The 14,049-nt window shown below is 49.1% G+C and overlaps 1 protein-coding gene across 2 annotated transcripts in view; it reads left to right on the top strand.

Moving 5' to 3' along the window:
* Positions 1-769: 769 nt before the first annotated feature.
* The window catches only part of LOC144671314 (complement C1s subcomponent-like), a 77,007-nt gene continuing 63,727 nt past the window's right edge, over positions 770-14,049 (top strand). Inside the window, exons 1-3 of one of the 2 annotated variants that reach the window (XM_078533133.1) lie at positions 770-1,040; positions 1,961-2,177; positions 3,303-3,480. In XM_078533133.1, the coding sequence (XP_078389259.1) occupies positions 1,036-1,040; positions 1,961-2,177; positions 3,303-3,480 (400 nt within the window). In that variant the 5' untranslated portion in view covers positions 770-1,035. The remainder of the gene's footprint in view (positions 1,041-1,960; positions 2,178-3,302; positions 3,481-14,049) is intronic. The other variant, XM_078533134.1, reaches the window with a different exon arrangement.

Below are 14,049 nucleotides of genomic sequence, written 5' to 3' on the forward strand. Positions count from 1 at the left end.
ATCTAGCCTCTAGCCTAGTATCCAAGTTCACTTCAGCTAGCTCAGCTTTCATGCCCACATAGTTGCCCTTATTTAAGTTTAAAATACTAGTCCTAGACCCACTCTCCTCCCTTTCAAACTGGATGTAAAATTGAATCATGTTGTGGTCGCTGCTGCCTAGGGGTGCCTTTACTCTGAGGTCATTAATTAATCCTGTCACATTACAAAATGCCAAGCCCAACATAACCTGCTCCCAGAATGTGCTGCTCTGAGAAACTATCTTGAACGCACCCTATGAACTCCTCATCCAGGCTACTACTGCCAATCTGATTTTTCCAGTTTATATGTAGATTAAAATGACCCATGATTATTGTCATCCCTTTATCACAAGCACCCAATATTTCTTCTTGTACATTTTGTCTGGGCCTGTAGAAACTCCCATTAGTGACTTCTTTCCCCTAACGATATATCTCTGCCTGTCCGTCTGACTCTGTCCTTCTCTCGGACTACCGAGCACTCTCAACGATGATTTTTGTTTTTGTTTTTTCTAGTGAGCATACCCAACCAGTACTTTGACCTCATGGTATTCCTGGAAGTGATCAGGTTGGGGTTTGGTATGACAAGTGTTTACTGAAAAATAATCTCTATTTACTGTCCTTAGGCGATTGTGGATCACTCAGTTAATCTTTAATCAAAATTCTACCCAAAAGTAGCCCTAAGATGAATTAATTTAGAAGAAAAAAGGGACTGACATAAATAAGTTGTGATTTAATTGTCCCCATCACAAACTTGGTATAATGGATGAGGTTTCAACGAGAATAGATGGAATCTTTGCAGTCTTTAAGTGTTGGGCTGGATGAGTGTGATTTGGCTCAATGGCTGGTGGGTCCTGATATGTGTATCTAAGCGGCAAGTGAGGGGAGGCTGCCAAACAACCTTAGCTCCCAGAGAACAAGAGTCAGTGTTGAAAGCAAACCAATTCATGTTGTTTCACTGGGAGGAAGGGGCACACGCAGAGACTCCCATTCTTCTGAGTGTTTTGAAAAGCCAGTGGAAATGTGGTGAGTAAGAACTTGGGATTCTGTAGCACCTTTCATGACCTCTGCACATCCTAAAGTGCTTTACAACCATTGCAGAACCTTTTGTTGAAGTGTAGTCGCTGTTATGTGGGAACGTGGCAGTCAATCTGCTCTCAGTCAGATCCCGCAATTAGCAATCAGAAAATGATCAGATAATTTGTATTTTTTATGATTTAGGTCAAGGGATAAATATTGGCCTCAAGTGACGGGGAGAACTCCCCAGTTTGCCCTCAAAATAGTGGCCATGGGACCTTTTGTGTTTGGTTGAAGAGCAGATAAACCTCAGTATAATGTTGCATCTGAAAATTGGCAAGTCCAATGGTACAGTGTTCCCCTAGTAATGCTTGTCCAACAATGCAGCACTTCCATCATACTGACCCTTTGGCAGTGCAGTGCTCCTTCAGTTGCTGACCCTTCAAGTGTGCAGCACTCCCTCAGTACTGACCCTCTGAAAATACAGGGCTCCCTCAGTACTGACCCCAAGAGAGTGCTGCACTCCTTCAGTACTGATGCTCTGACAGTACGGCACTCCCTCAGAACTGACCCTCTGAAAGAACAGTGCTCCCTCAGTACTGAACCTCTGACAGAGCATCACTACCTCAGTACTGAGCCTCCAAGAGTGCAGCACTCCCTCAATACTCACCATCTAACAGGGTTTTCAGATACATGGCTGGATGGATAGATGGATGGATGGGTAGATGGATGGGTGGCTGGATGGATAGATGAATGGATGGGTGGATGGATGGGTGGATGGATGGATGGATGGATATGAATTGGACAGGAAGTGAAATAGTAACTAATTTAGAACAAGGAAGAAGCAAGGAAAAATATTTGTGTCCTCATATCCTAATTGCAAAGTGTAGTCACTTTGTGTGTCTGCGTGGCTCTCTCTGTTTCTTTAGGGTGATTCTCTCTCTCCTCCTCCTGCCTCCTGTTTCCTGCACCATCTCGCTGAAAGGGTTGCAAGGCCAGCTCACCTCTCTCGATTATCCCCAGGGTTACGCCAATGATGTGCAGCAGAGCTGGGAGATCCAAGTCCCTAGGGGTTATGGCATCAAACTCTCCTTCACCCACATCGACATTGAGCCATCTCCTGACTGCGCCTACGATCATGTACAGGTAATCCGTTTCTCCGTCAAATCAATGGTTCAGTCCTAGTAGCAGTGATGTGCATGGATTTAATTGTCAGCCTCTCCTCCTAATAACTTCCTTGTATGTCCTATTTACGAGTCTTAAATTGTGATAATTGTGACTGGATTCATTATCTACCTATTCATTTCAAAATTATTATCTATCTCACTCTATCTATCTCTCTATCTATCTATCTGTCCCTCTCTCCCTCTATGTATTTCTGTCTATCATCCATCTCTATCGATTTATCTATCATCTGTCTCTACCTGTTTGCCTATCTATCTATCTCTTTCCATCTCTCTCTCTCTATCTCTCTATATATCCACCTGTTTATCCTTCTACCTTTATATATTATAAATATACAAAGGTAGAAGGATAAATAGGTGGATACATCTGTCTATCTATTGATCTATCTACAGTTGTCTATCTACTGATATATCCATTATGAAGTAAAATATAAAGACACTGGAGAAGTTGCAAAAACTATTTGCAAAGATGATACCAGAATGAATTGGTATACCTCTGAGGAAAGAGAAAAGAGAATGCTGAAGGGTAACTTAATAGACATGGTTAAAATCATGAAAGGTTTTGATTGAGTAGATACAGAAAGGATGTTTCCCCTTATGAGGGGAAGAGCAGAACCAAAGTATAAGATAGTACCAAGAAATTCAATCAGGAACTCAGGAGAAACTTCTTTGCCAGAGAGAGAAGTGAGGATGTGGAACTCGCTACTACAGGGTATGTGTTGAAGTGCATAGTGTAGATGTATTTCAGAGGAAGGCTGGATAAACATGAGGGATAAAGGAATAGAAGGACAATGCTGATGGGATGAGATGCAGAAAGATGGGAATAAGTGTGGAGAATAAACACCAGGATGGATGCTTGGGCCAAATGACCTGTTTCTCCACTGTATCCGATGTATATCTATCTGTCTGTCTGTCTGTCTATCTTTCTGTCTGTCTGTCTGTCTGTCTGTCTGACTGTCTGTCTGTCTATCTATCTATCTTTCTCTCTCTAAGAGTCCCCATTTACTGGGCTTCTCTATTTGAGGACTTTACAGTTGAACAGATGCTAATAATTTTGTGCTGTTATTTCCCGCATCCTTCCCCCCAGATCTTTTGCGATGAAACTCTTCATCCTCTAATCTGTGGCAGCAATAGTAGAGAGGGGAAAGTATTCCAATTCCCCCAGGAGTACTACACCACTGGAAACTGGATGACCGTGACGTTTGTATCGGATTTCTCCAATGAGGAACGCTATACTGGGTTTGCAGCCTATTATACAGCAGTTGGTAAGAGTTACATAAAACTACACAGAATGTAAAGCAAAGCCTTTCAGCAAAATTGGTTCATGCCGATGTTTATTCTCATATGAGACTCCTCTGACCCCTCTTCATTTCACCCCATCAACATGTCCTTGTGTGTGTGTTAGTCCATGTGTTTATGTGAGTGTCCGTTTGTGTGTATCTGTGTATATATATGTGAGTGGATGTGTAAGCGTGTGTGTGTATGTGTGTGTGTGTTTTTATGTGTGTATGAGTTTGTGTGTGTGTGAGTCTCTGTATGAGTGTGTGTGTATGAGCTTGTGTGTGTGTGAGTCTCTGTTTGAGTGTGTGTGTGTGTGTTTGTGTGTGTGTGTGAGTCTCTGTATGAGTGTGTGTTTATGAGTGTGTGTGTGTGTCTCTGTATGAGTGTGTGTTTATGAGTGTGTGTATGAGACTCTTTATGAATGTGTGTGTATGAGTTTGTGTGTGTGAGTCTCTGTATGAGCGTGTGTGTATGAGTTTGTGTGTGTGTGAGTCTCTGTATGAGTGTGTGTGTATGAGTTTGTGTGTGTATGAGTCTCTGTATGAGTGTGTGTGCATGAGTTTATGTGTGTGTGAGTCTCTGTTTGAGTGTGTGTGTATGAGTTTGTGTGTGTGTGAGTCTCTGTATGAGTGTGTGTGCATGAGTTTATGTGTGTGTGAGTCTCTGTATGAGTGTGTGTGTATGAGCTTGTGTGTGTGTGAGTCTCTGTTTGAGTGTGTGTGTGTGTTTGTGTGTGTGTGTGAGTCTCTGTATGAGTGTGTGTTTATGAGTGTGTGTGTGTGTCTCTGTATGAGTGTGTGTTTATGAGTGTGTGTATGAGACTCTGTATGAATGTGTGTGTATGAGTTTGTGTGTGTGTGAGTCTCTGTATGAGTGTGTGTGTATGAGTTTGTGTGTGTATGAGTCTCTGTATGAGTGTGTGTGCATGAGTTTATGTGTGTGTGAGTCTCTGTTTGAGTGTGTGTGTATGAGTTTGTGTGTGTGTGAGTCTCTGTATGAGTGTGTGTGTGTGAATTTGTGTGTGTGAGTCTCAGTATGAGTGTGTGTGTATGAGCTTGTATGTGTGTGAGTCTCTGTATGAGTGTGTGTGTATGAGCTTGTGCGTGTGTGAGTCTCTGTATGAGTGTGTGTGTATGAGTTTGTGTGTGTGAGTCTCTGTTTGAGTGTGTGTGTATGAGTTTGTGTGTGTGTGCGAGTCTCTGAGTGTGTGTGTATGAGTTTGTGTGTGTGTGAGTCTCTTTGAGTGTGTGTGTATGAGTTTGTGTGTGTGTGAGTCTCTGTATGAGTGTGTGTGTATGAGTTTGTGTGTGTGTGAGTCTCAGTATGAGTGTGTGTGTATGAGTTTGTGCGTGTGTGAGTCTCTGTATGAGTGTGTGTGTATGAGTTTGTGTGTGTGTGAGTCTCAGTATGAGTGTGTGTGTATGAATTTGTGTGTGTGTGAGTCTCAGTATGTGTGTGTGTGTATGAGTTTGTGTGTGTCTCTGTATGAGTGTGTGTGTATGAGTTTGTGTGTGTGTGAGTCTCTGTTTGAGTGTGTGTGTATGAGTTTATGTGTGTGTGAGTCTCTGTTTGAGTGTGTGTGTATGAGTTTGTGTGTGTGTGAGTCTCTGTATGAGTGTGTGTGTATGGGTTTGTGTGTGTGTGTCTTTGTTTGAGTGTGTGTGTATGAGTTTGTGTGTGTGTGAGTCTCTGTTTGAGTGTGTGTGTATGAGTTTGTGTGTGTGAGTCTCTGTATGAGTGTGTGTGTATGAGTTTGTGTGTGTGTGTGAGTCTCTGTATGAGTGTGTGTGTATGAGTTTGTGTGTGTGTGTGAGTCTCTGTATGAGTGTGTGTGTATGAGTTTGTGTGTGTGAGTCTCTGTATGAGTGTGTGTATGAGTTTGTGTGTGTGAGTCTCTGTATGAGTGTGTGTGTATGAGTTTGTGTGTGTGAGTCTCTGTATGAGTGTGTGTGTATGAGTTTGTGTGTGTGTGTCTCTGTTTGAGTGTGTGTGTATGAGTTTGTGTGTGTGTGAGTCTCTGTATGAGTGTGTGTGTATGAGTTTGTGTGTGTGAGTCTCTGTATGAGTGTGTGTGTATGAGTTTGTGTGTGTGTGTGTGTGTCTCTGTTTGAGTGTGTGTGTATGAGTTTGTGTGTGTGTGTCTCTGTATGAGTGTGTGTTTATGAGTTTGTGTGTGTGTGTGAGTGTCTGTATGAGTGTGTGTGTTTGAGTTTGTGTGTGTGTGAGTCTCTGTTTGAGTGTGTGTGTATGAGTTTGTGTGTGTGCGAGTCTCTGTATGACTGCGTGTGTATGAGTTTGTGTGTGTGTGCGAGTCTCTGTATGACTGTGTGTATATGAGTTTCTGTGTGTGAGTCTCTGTTTGAGTGTGTGTGTATGAGTTTGTGTGTGTGAGTCTCTGTATGAGTGTGTGTGTCTGAGTTTGTGTGTGTGTGTGAGTCTTTGTATGAGTGTGTGTGTATGAGTTTGTGTGTGTGAGTCTCTGTTTGAGTGTGTGTGTATGAGTTTGTGTGTGTGTGTGAGTCCCTGTATGACTGTGTGTGTATGTGTTTCTGTGTGTGAGTCTCAGTATGAGTGTGTGTGTATGAGTTTGTGTGTGTGTGAGTCTCTGGGCAGGATCATCCCAGATTTGCACTCACTGCAGTAGGGGGTAGATAAAATGATATTTTACCCTCTGATGGTGGGTTTTCACGGCGTATCGTCCCAAACCCGCCTCATTAATGATGCATTCCTGGGGAACACGCCATTTCCATGGCGGGTGGGCTCTCATTCGCCAGCCAAGCCATCACCTCGCCGCTTCAGGATGCTGGGCGCCATATTTGAAGTCTAGGCATGTGCACACATCTTAGTGCTTCCAGCCCATGACTGCTACAGGGAAGATGTCCACGAAAGGCAAAAAGACTGCAGCCCCCAGGTTTAGCGACGTGTCACTGGAACACCTTTTGGATGCCGTGGAGGCTCACCACAATGTCCCCTACCCCCATTCTGGCTGCAGGATGGGCAGCGCTGTGACCAAACAGGCTTGAGAGGCGGTGGCAGCGGTGGTGTAATGCCCTTCAGAAGAGGAAAGCTACCCAGTGCCGCGAGAGGATGAATGACCTCCTCCGTTCTGCCAGGGTAAGTCACTCTTCTCACACTCTCAACTCACACACTCACAAACCCATCACACATCCACAAGCATCTCACTCACTGGCAGTTCACCATTCACCCTCTCATTCACACCTTCATTGTCCTCATCCCGTCCATGGGACTACTCACCACCCACACATGCCAGGTATACTTTTCATTTGGCCTGGCAGGCGTCCCGCTTACACTCTCCCCATCTTAATTCATGCAGGACAAGCTGGCACACAACAAGAGGGAGAGGTCACGACCAATGGAGGAATTCCTGAAATCAAAGTGCTCACAAGCTTCGAAAACAGACCCATCCAGCTGCCCAGTGAGGATGTCAGATGAGGAGCCTCTGGACTCGGTCATGTCACAGTTGCTGGAGCTGTAAAGGCAAGCTTGGGAACATCAGGAAGGGATGTCCGCTGCACTCCTCAGATTGCAAGGCACAATGGAAGAGTCTGTCCACCTTCAGGCTGAGGTGATAATGCCGGCATTGCCAACGCACTGGCATCAACACTGGTAGGATGGCAGTTGCCAAGGAAACTTTGATCAAGAACATCGCTCCTGCACTGCTGCATGGACTCCACTCCATCGCTGATGCCATAGTTGGCCTCCGACATGGTGTACGCGAGCGGGGTGCCGGGCAGCTCGACCTCACTCCAGCTACCCCTTCTCCTCAAGGAGTCAGACTGGGGCCCTCAGGCACCCATAGGGAGGAGGATCAGCAGGTTCACATCCTGGGGTCATCCACCCAGGTAACTCTGGGAGTGTCCAGTCCATCCGAATCCCCTCTTACTGTGACCTCAGCAGCTCCAGCTCCACAGGCCGAGGAGGGTGTCACTGCCACACAGCAGGACCCTGAAAGCAGGCCGGGGTCCTCCAGGTCTCGGCCCTCCAGAGGATGCCGGCCAAAGTCATCACTGACAGGGAGTAGCAGTCAGCAGGCTGCCCCCACCTTAGCTGTGGATGTCCGGGGAGCACCAAGACGTAGTGGAAGGGTGAGAAAGTAAAGAAGATGTTACTCTTTTGAGTCAACCAAGTAAACTCTATTAACAAAATTAGGGACAAAGTAAAAGGCAGCCCCTTAAAGGGAAACTGCAAAAACAAAGACAAAATTTAAAGGAAATTTGCAAACATTAAACCAAAACGTGATTAAAGGGGTCAATAAAGGACCCCAGTCCCCATGGTGACCACCGAGCATGGAAGGCCCCGATAGTGCCGGCAGACCCCGCATGCTCCCTCTCCAGCGACACCTGGTCGTGAACATAGCCGCGGAAGAGCAGCAGACAGTCGGGCTGGACAACCTCCTCAATCATCTGCTGCCTGGGCCTGTTCATGGCCAACTTGGCCAGGCCCAGGAGCAGGTTCACGAGGAGGTCCTCCTCCATCCCAACCCCCCTCTGCACTGGGTGCCTGTAGATCGGGAGCGTGGGACTGAACTACAAACAAAACAACAGTAAAAGGTTTTTTAAATAACTGAAAAGGGAGTGCAGCCTACAACACCCTATATATACATGGTCCACAGACTCCACAAAGCCGCAAAAGACGCAGGTGTCTGGGGAGTCCATGAACCAACACAACCTATGGGTGTAGCGGACTGCTGCATGCTACACCCTCCACCCCAGGTCCCCAATGGAAAGTAGGAGGACACCCGTGTAGAGGGCCCCCCCAACTGGGAACCTCCCCTGCCGGACAGCAACACGGCATTGCCAGGGCATGTCCGGGTAGTGGGTGAGGGCAAGGGAGTGAAGGGTGTGCAGCAGCAGACCACACAGGAAACCCCTGCGCGCTGTGGTAAAGGACACAGAGGGCATTTCCGTGAGGCGGCTCAGGCTGTGGGGCACCGGCTCCCGATGGAGGGTTTGGAGCTTGGGGCCAATGTGGAATTCCATCTGAACAGGGGTACGCTTGGACAGAAGACCACCGCGCACCTGCACTACCTCGAGACCCAGAATGACGTCGGGACCGAGCACGACTGTCTTAAGGTCTTGGATGGCACTGGCCACGAGCCGGGCGTCCATGGACGCGTGATGTGTCAACTCCTGTGGAAGCATCCAGCCCACTCCTCCACCACCCAGCACATCCCTGATCCTAGTCACCCCGACAGCCACCTCCTCTCCACCAGCCACTGAAAAGGGCGGAGAGGTGAATTCCTGAGCAGCGGCTCTCTGGCGATCGCGCAGAGTAAACCTCCTGGCACTCGCACATCCTCCGCAGGTCAGCCGGGTCAGTGAACATGAACACATCATCAGTGTAAGCTGAGAGGACCACCCCGATGCCCGACCCACACAGGACCAACCCCGACAACCTCCTTCGCAAGAGGCACAGGAAAGGCTCCACGCATATAGAATACAATTGTCCAGACAGGGGGCAGCCCTGACGCACTCCCCTCCCAAAGCAAAGGGGCACCATCAGGGACCCGTTAACTGTAACTAGACGCTCTGCGGCAGTGTACAGGAGTTGGATCTGGGCAATGAAATACGTCCTGAACCCGAATGCTCGCAGAGTCCCGAGTAAATATTTGTGATCCACCCTGTAGAACGCCTTCTCCTGGTCAAGAGACAGGAAGGAGCTCTGCAGACCAGTCCTCTGGGAAAAGTGGGTGATGTCCCAGACCAGATGGATATTATCAAAGATAGCACGGCCCGGGACCATGTAGGGTTGGTCAGGGTGGATCATGTGGTCCAGCACGATGCCAAGGCAAGAAAACATTGCCCTGGAAAGATCTTGTTATCCGTGCTGAGGAGGGAGACCGGGTACCAGTTTTTAAGAAGGTGGAGATCCCCCTTAGGGAGCAGGGCAATCAGGGCCCTGCGCCACGAGAGGGGCATCTCCCCAGTCGCAATCCTCTCCCCCCAGGGACCCCGCGTAGTCGTTCCCCAGGACATCCCAGAATGCCCTGAAAACTCCATGGTCAGCCCGCCCAGCCCTGGGGACTTGCCTCGGGAGAGGCTGTCGAGGGTCCCGGTCAGCTACCCAGACTTATCGGGGAGTCAAGCTTTCTGGCGCCCTCTGGCTGACCTGCAGCAGGTCCTCCCACAAACCTCTGCGAGTATCCTCACTGGGTTTATCCAGAGAGAACAGGGCGGTGTAATTGTCTCAGACGATGGCCCTAATGCCCTCTGGATCTGAGACATCGTCGGCCAGCAGCGTAAGGAGCTGCTGATGGACCTCGTACCTTTTTTCCAGTGAGTAGAAGAAGGGGGAGCCATGGTTTGGGTCCTGGAGGAACCAGATCTGGGACCTCACGTACGCGCCGTGGGACCGATGAGTTGCAGGTCCTGCTTCTCTTCGTAAGCCAGCTGCAGGGCCCGAGCCCCATCGGGCTGACGGAGACATGCCTCCAGGTCAAGCAACTCCTTCTCTAGCTTCTCGACCCTGGATTTCTGCCTCTTTGTCGACCCCCTCGCGTACGCCTGACAGAAAACACGGACATGCCCATGTCCCACCATAGCCTCAAGGAGAGGGAGCCTCCCCGCTTCCTTCTCCAGAAATGACGGAACGAGTCCAGGAATCTGGTACGGTGGCAGCCGAGGTGGCGGTGGCTGCAGGCGGCTCCTCCCCTTGCGGCAAGGAAGGTGGAGCGGTGGTGGAGGGGAGGAGAGGCAGTGCCAGCCGCAGCCTTGGAGACGGGGCAGTTCTTCCTCACATGCCCCACCCCCTCGCAGGCATGGCACCGCACGCCATCCACTGACCAGAATGTACGGTAGGCAGCCCCCTCAAAGGTAACATTAAAACCCTCCTTGGTGCACTCCTCCCAGGCCAGGCAAACAAAACCCTGGCACCAGGAGGAGTACACGTGGCGAAGAGGTTACTCTTTTTCAGGCCGAGTGGCATCGGTGCCAACCCTGACCTCACCTGCCCCAGATGACAAAGGTGGCGTAGGGGAGGAGGAGCTCATTGGGACTAAAGGCTGATAATATGAGCCTCTGTGCATTGGCCTCTAGGGGGTCCATCGCCAGGAAGGTCCCGCCCACCATGAGCCCCTTTTCGAGGGCAATGTGCACCACCCGGCCCGGTCTTCAAAAAGAACACGGCCTTGCCATACACCTTTGAGGTCGCAACTATGGTCGAGGGGCCACAACCCCGGCCATAGTCTGCACGCAGGCTTCAATAGTCATGGAGGGGGATGTGTAGCACCTCACCCTGTGGATAAGCAGCTTTAAAGGTGACAGGGCTGTAGCAGAAGCAGGGCCGAAGAGGCCACTGCCCCCACATAGGGGGCTCGAGTGGGCCCCACCACTTTGAAGTTGTCATCGCCATTGAGGCATCATCCTACACCCACCCTGATGGAAACCAACCAGAAACAAACACAAGACAAACAGAAACAGTCCACAGCAAATGGGGAGTGAGAGTACGGGACAGCGAGAGGGAAAGGGGGAGGTGGAGGCAGAGGGGAGAAAGGCATGCAGGTGCCTCGATGTTTCTTGAGGTGGGGGTAGGGGGGCAGTTCTGATGTTCCGCTGCAGGGGGAGGAATCTTCCCCTGGGCAGCGCTCGGTTCAGGAACGATGATAAATGCCCAGTTGCAGCTGGCTCTGGACAGCACTAACTTGCCCAGGTAAGGCAGTTGGGGTGCAGGTCTTCTTCCCCTCAAAGCTCAGTCTCTCACAGCCCTGGCTGCTCAGATGTTCTATTCCTCCACCTGCAGACAACCAAACAGTCAAAAGACAGATCTTAACCTCTCCAGCCACCCACCTCCGGCACAGGAGCAGTTCTCCCCCTCTGGCGTAGGCAGGTCTGCTCCCCTTGGCCCTCCTCAAAACTCCGACTCTCAGACTCTTCAGGCCTTGCAAGGCCTCGCAAGACCCCGCTCTGCAACAGCTGGATGTAGCTGCAGCAGCAACAGCTGGGCGTAGCAGCCTGTAGGCTCCCAGCAATTCTGCTCCTCCTCCTCCTCCTTCACTAGATACAGGGGAGGTACAGGAGGACTGGAGAAATGCAAACGTAGTTCCATTGTTTAAAAAGGGATCAAAGGAAATGCCAAACAATTATAGGCCAGTTAGCCTTACATCGGTGGTGAGCAAATTAGTAGAATCAATCCTGAGAGATAGGATTAACTGTCATGTGGAAAGGCATGGACTAGTCAGGGATGGTCAGCATGGATTTGTTAAAGGAAGGTCTTGCCTCACAAATTTGACTGAATTCTTTGAGGAAGTGACAAGGGTTGATGAAGGTAGTGCAGTGGATGTTGTGTATATGGATTTTAGCAAGGCATTTGACAAGGTCCCACATGGCAGATTGGTCAGGAAAGTAAAAGCCCATGGGATTAGGGTAATGTGGCAAACTGGATAAAAGGTTGGCTTTGTAACAGGAAACAAAGGGTAATGGTTGATGGATGCCCTTGCGAATGGGAAGTTGTCTCAAGTGGTGTTCCACAGGGCTCGGTGTTGGGATCCTTGCTGTTTGTGTTAGATATCAACGATTTGGACGTGAACGTGGGGGGCACAATTGGGAAATTTGCAGATGACACAAAGATTGGCCGAGTAGTGGACAGTGTAGAGGATAGCCATAATCTCCAAAACGATATAGATGGGTTGGTGGAGTGGGCGGTAAAGTGGCAGATGGATTTTAACATAGAGAAGTGGGAGGTCATACATTTAGGGAGGTCAAACAGTTACAGGGATTACACAATAAATGGGAATATACTAAGAGGGGTAGATGAAGTGAGAGATCTTGGTGTACAAGTACACAGGTCCCTGAAGGCAGCAGTTCAAGTAGACAAGGTTGTAAATAAGGCGTATGGAATGCTCTCCTTCATTGGCAGAGGTATAGAATATAAAAGTAAGGATATAATGTTGGAATTGTATAAAACACTGGTGAGGCCACAACTGAAGTATTGTGTGGCTGAGAGGTGACTTGATTGAGGTGTACAAAATTATGAGGGGAATAGATAGATTGGACAGGATAAAATTGTTTCCCTTGGTGGAGAATTTTAGAACCAGGGGACATAGATTCAAGATAAGTGGCAGAAGGTGTAGGGGGGACATGAGGAAGAACTTTTTTACTCAGAGGGTAGTGGGTGTCTGGAATTCGCTGCCCAAGTTGGTGGTAGAGGCAGAAACTCTAAACTCTTTTATAAAGTACCTGGATCTGCACCTAAAGTGCTGTAAACTGCAAGGCTATGGGCCGGGTGCAGGAAGGTGGGATTAGAAAGGGCACCTGGGTGTCCTCGGGCTGGCATGGACAAGATGGGCCGAATGGCCTCCTTCTGTGCTGTAACTTTTCTATGGTTCTACGGTTCTAATATATCTGCATATAATTATAATCCCTGCTTGCCAGAATCATTCCCACACACTGGACCATCCAGGCATGTCTGCGTGATTGCACATCAACATGTTTCACAACTGCATTTAAAAGGCGTGTACCTGGTGAGCTGAGCTTTGAGGGGAACTTGGAGGTGAGTGCATGCCAGCATTGCACAGCACTCGCCAAGGTCGCCCGTTTAACCTCAAGGAAGAGGTGCCACGCATTCAGGCCCAGGCACAGGCTGGTTACATTTTCCCGGCTGTCTAACAGTGCGGCCCAGGGTAAGGGCTGCACTACGGCTGAGGCAAGTTGGGTGTGGGGGGGAAAGGGGGTGTAAAGGCAGCACGGTCTGCTGTGAGTTGGGGGGGTGCACAAGCATGTGCGGGGTAGGGGCGAGGGAAGCGGCCATGCATGAGGCAAACCTTGTGTAAAGTGACTATCCCTCCACAGCTGAGACAGTTCAGGCACAGCCACATTGACACGCTTGGAGTCGGGCCTCTAGCTCATATGCCCACTCAAACTATGCAGAAGCATGGAAGTGTCACAAATGCTCCAGAACATTTAACCCTTTGGGCACAGGCTGCAGACTAATGTATGTTTTAGTGGACTGCAGAACAATTTGATGACTGGGCAAGTTGTACAATCTCCTTGCTAAAGCTGGCCAAGGAGCAGTCACTGCTGGAGACGCTCACAGCCTCTTACAATGTCACCATCCCGGTTTGGACCAGTCTCCCCCATGGTTGAAGCTAACAGTGCAGCCTGGCAGTGTGGGTTAGGAGAATGACTGTGCCTGAGCTGAGAGCACAACATGCAGTCCAATGGGCAAAGCTACCGCCAATTGGTTAGGTGGAGTGGGACGGAGGTGGGTGAGATTTCAGGCAGCCATGCAGCGCACTAATCTCTGGCTATCCAAGTGGTGGCCAGCACTCTCATGCAATTATTAAGGGGCCTCCATACTTAACCAAGAGAGATTCTTAGCACACTCATGTTAACCGACGCGTCTCTCTCTTTCATCCTGCAGGATGATTACATCAGAAGCATGGAGCCTGGTGACCCAACTGTATGCATCACGGCTTATTGGGAATGGAGACAAAGGAGAAGAGAGCGACGGAGGTGCCTGACCTGGCAGAGTGAGGAGCAGCACCCTCAGGAAGAAGAGGAGGCTGAGGCTCCTACGCACGTGCTAAAGAGCCACAG

Source organism: Cetorhinus maximus, chromosome 32 (assembly GCF_964194155.1).
Source record: "Cetorhinus maximus chromosome 32, sCetMax3.hap1.1, whole genome shotgun sequence".
In the NCBI taxonomy this organism is placed as follows: Eukaryota; Metazoa; Chordata; class Chondrichthyes; order Lamniformes; family Cetorhinidae; genus Cetorhinus; species Cetorhinus maximus.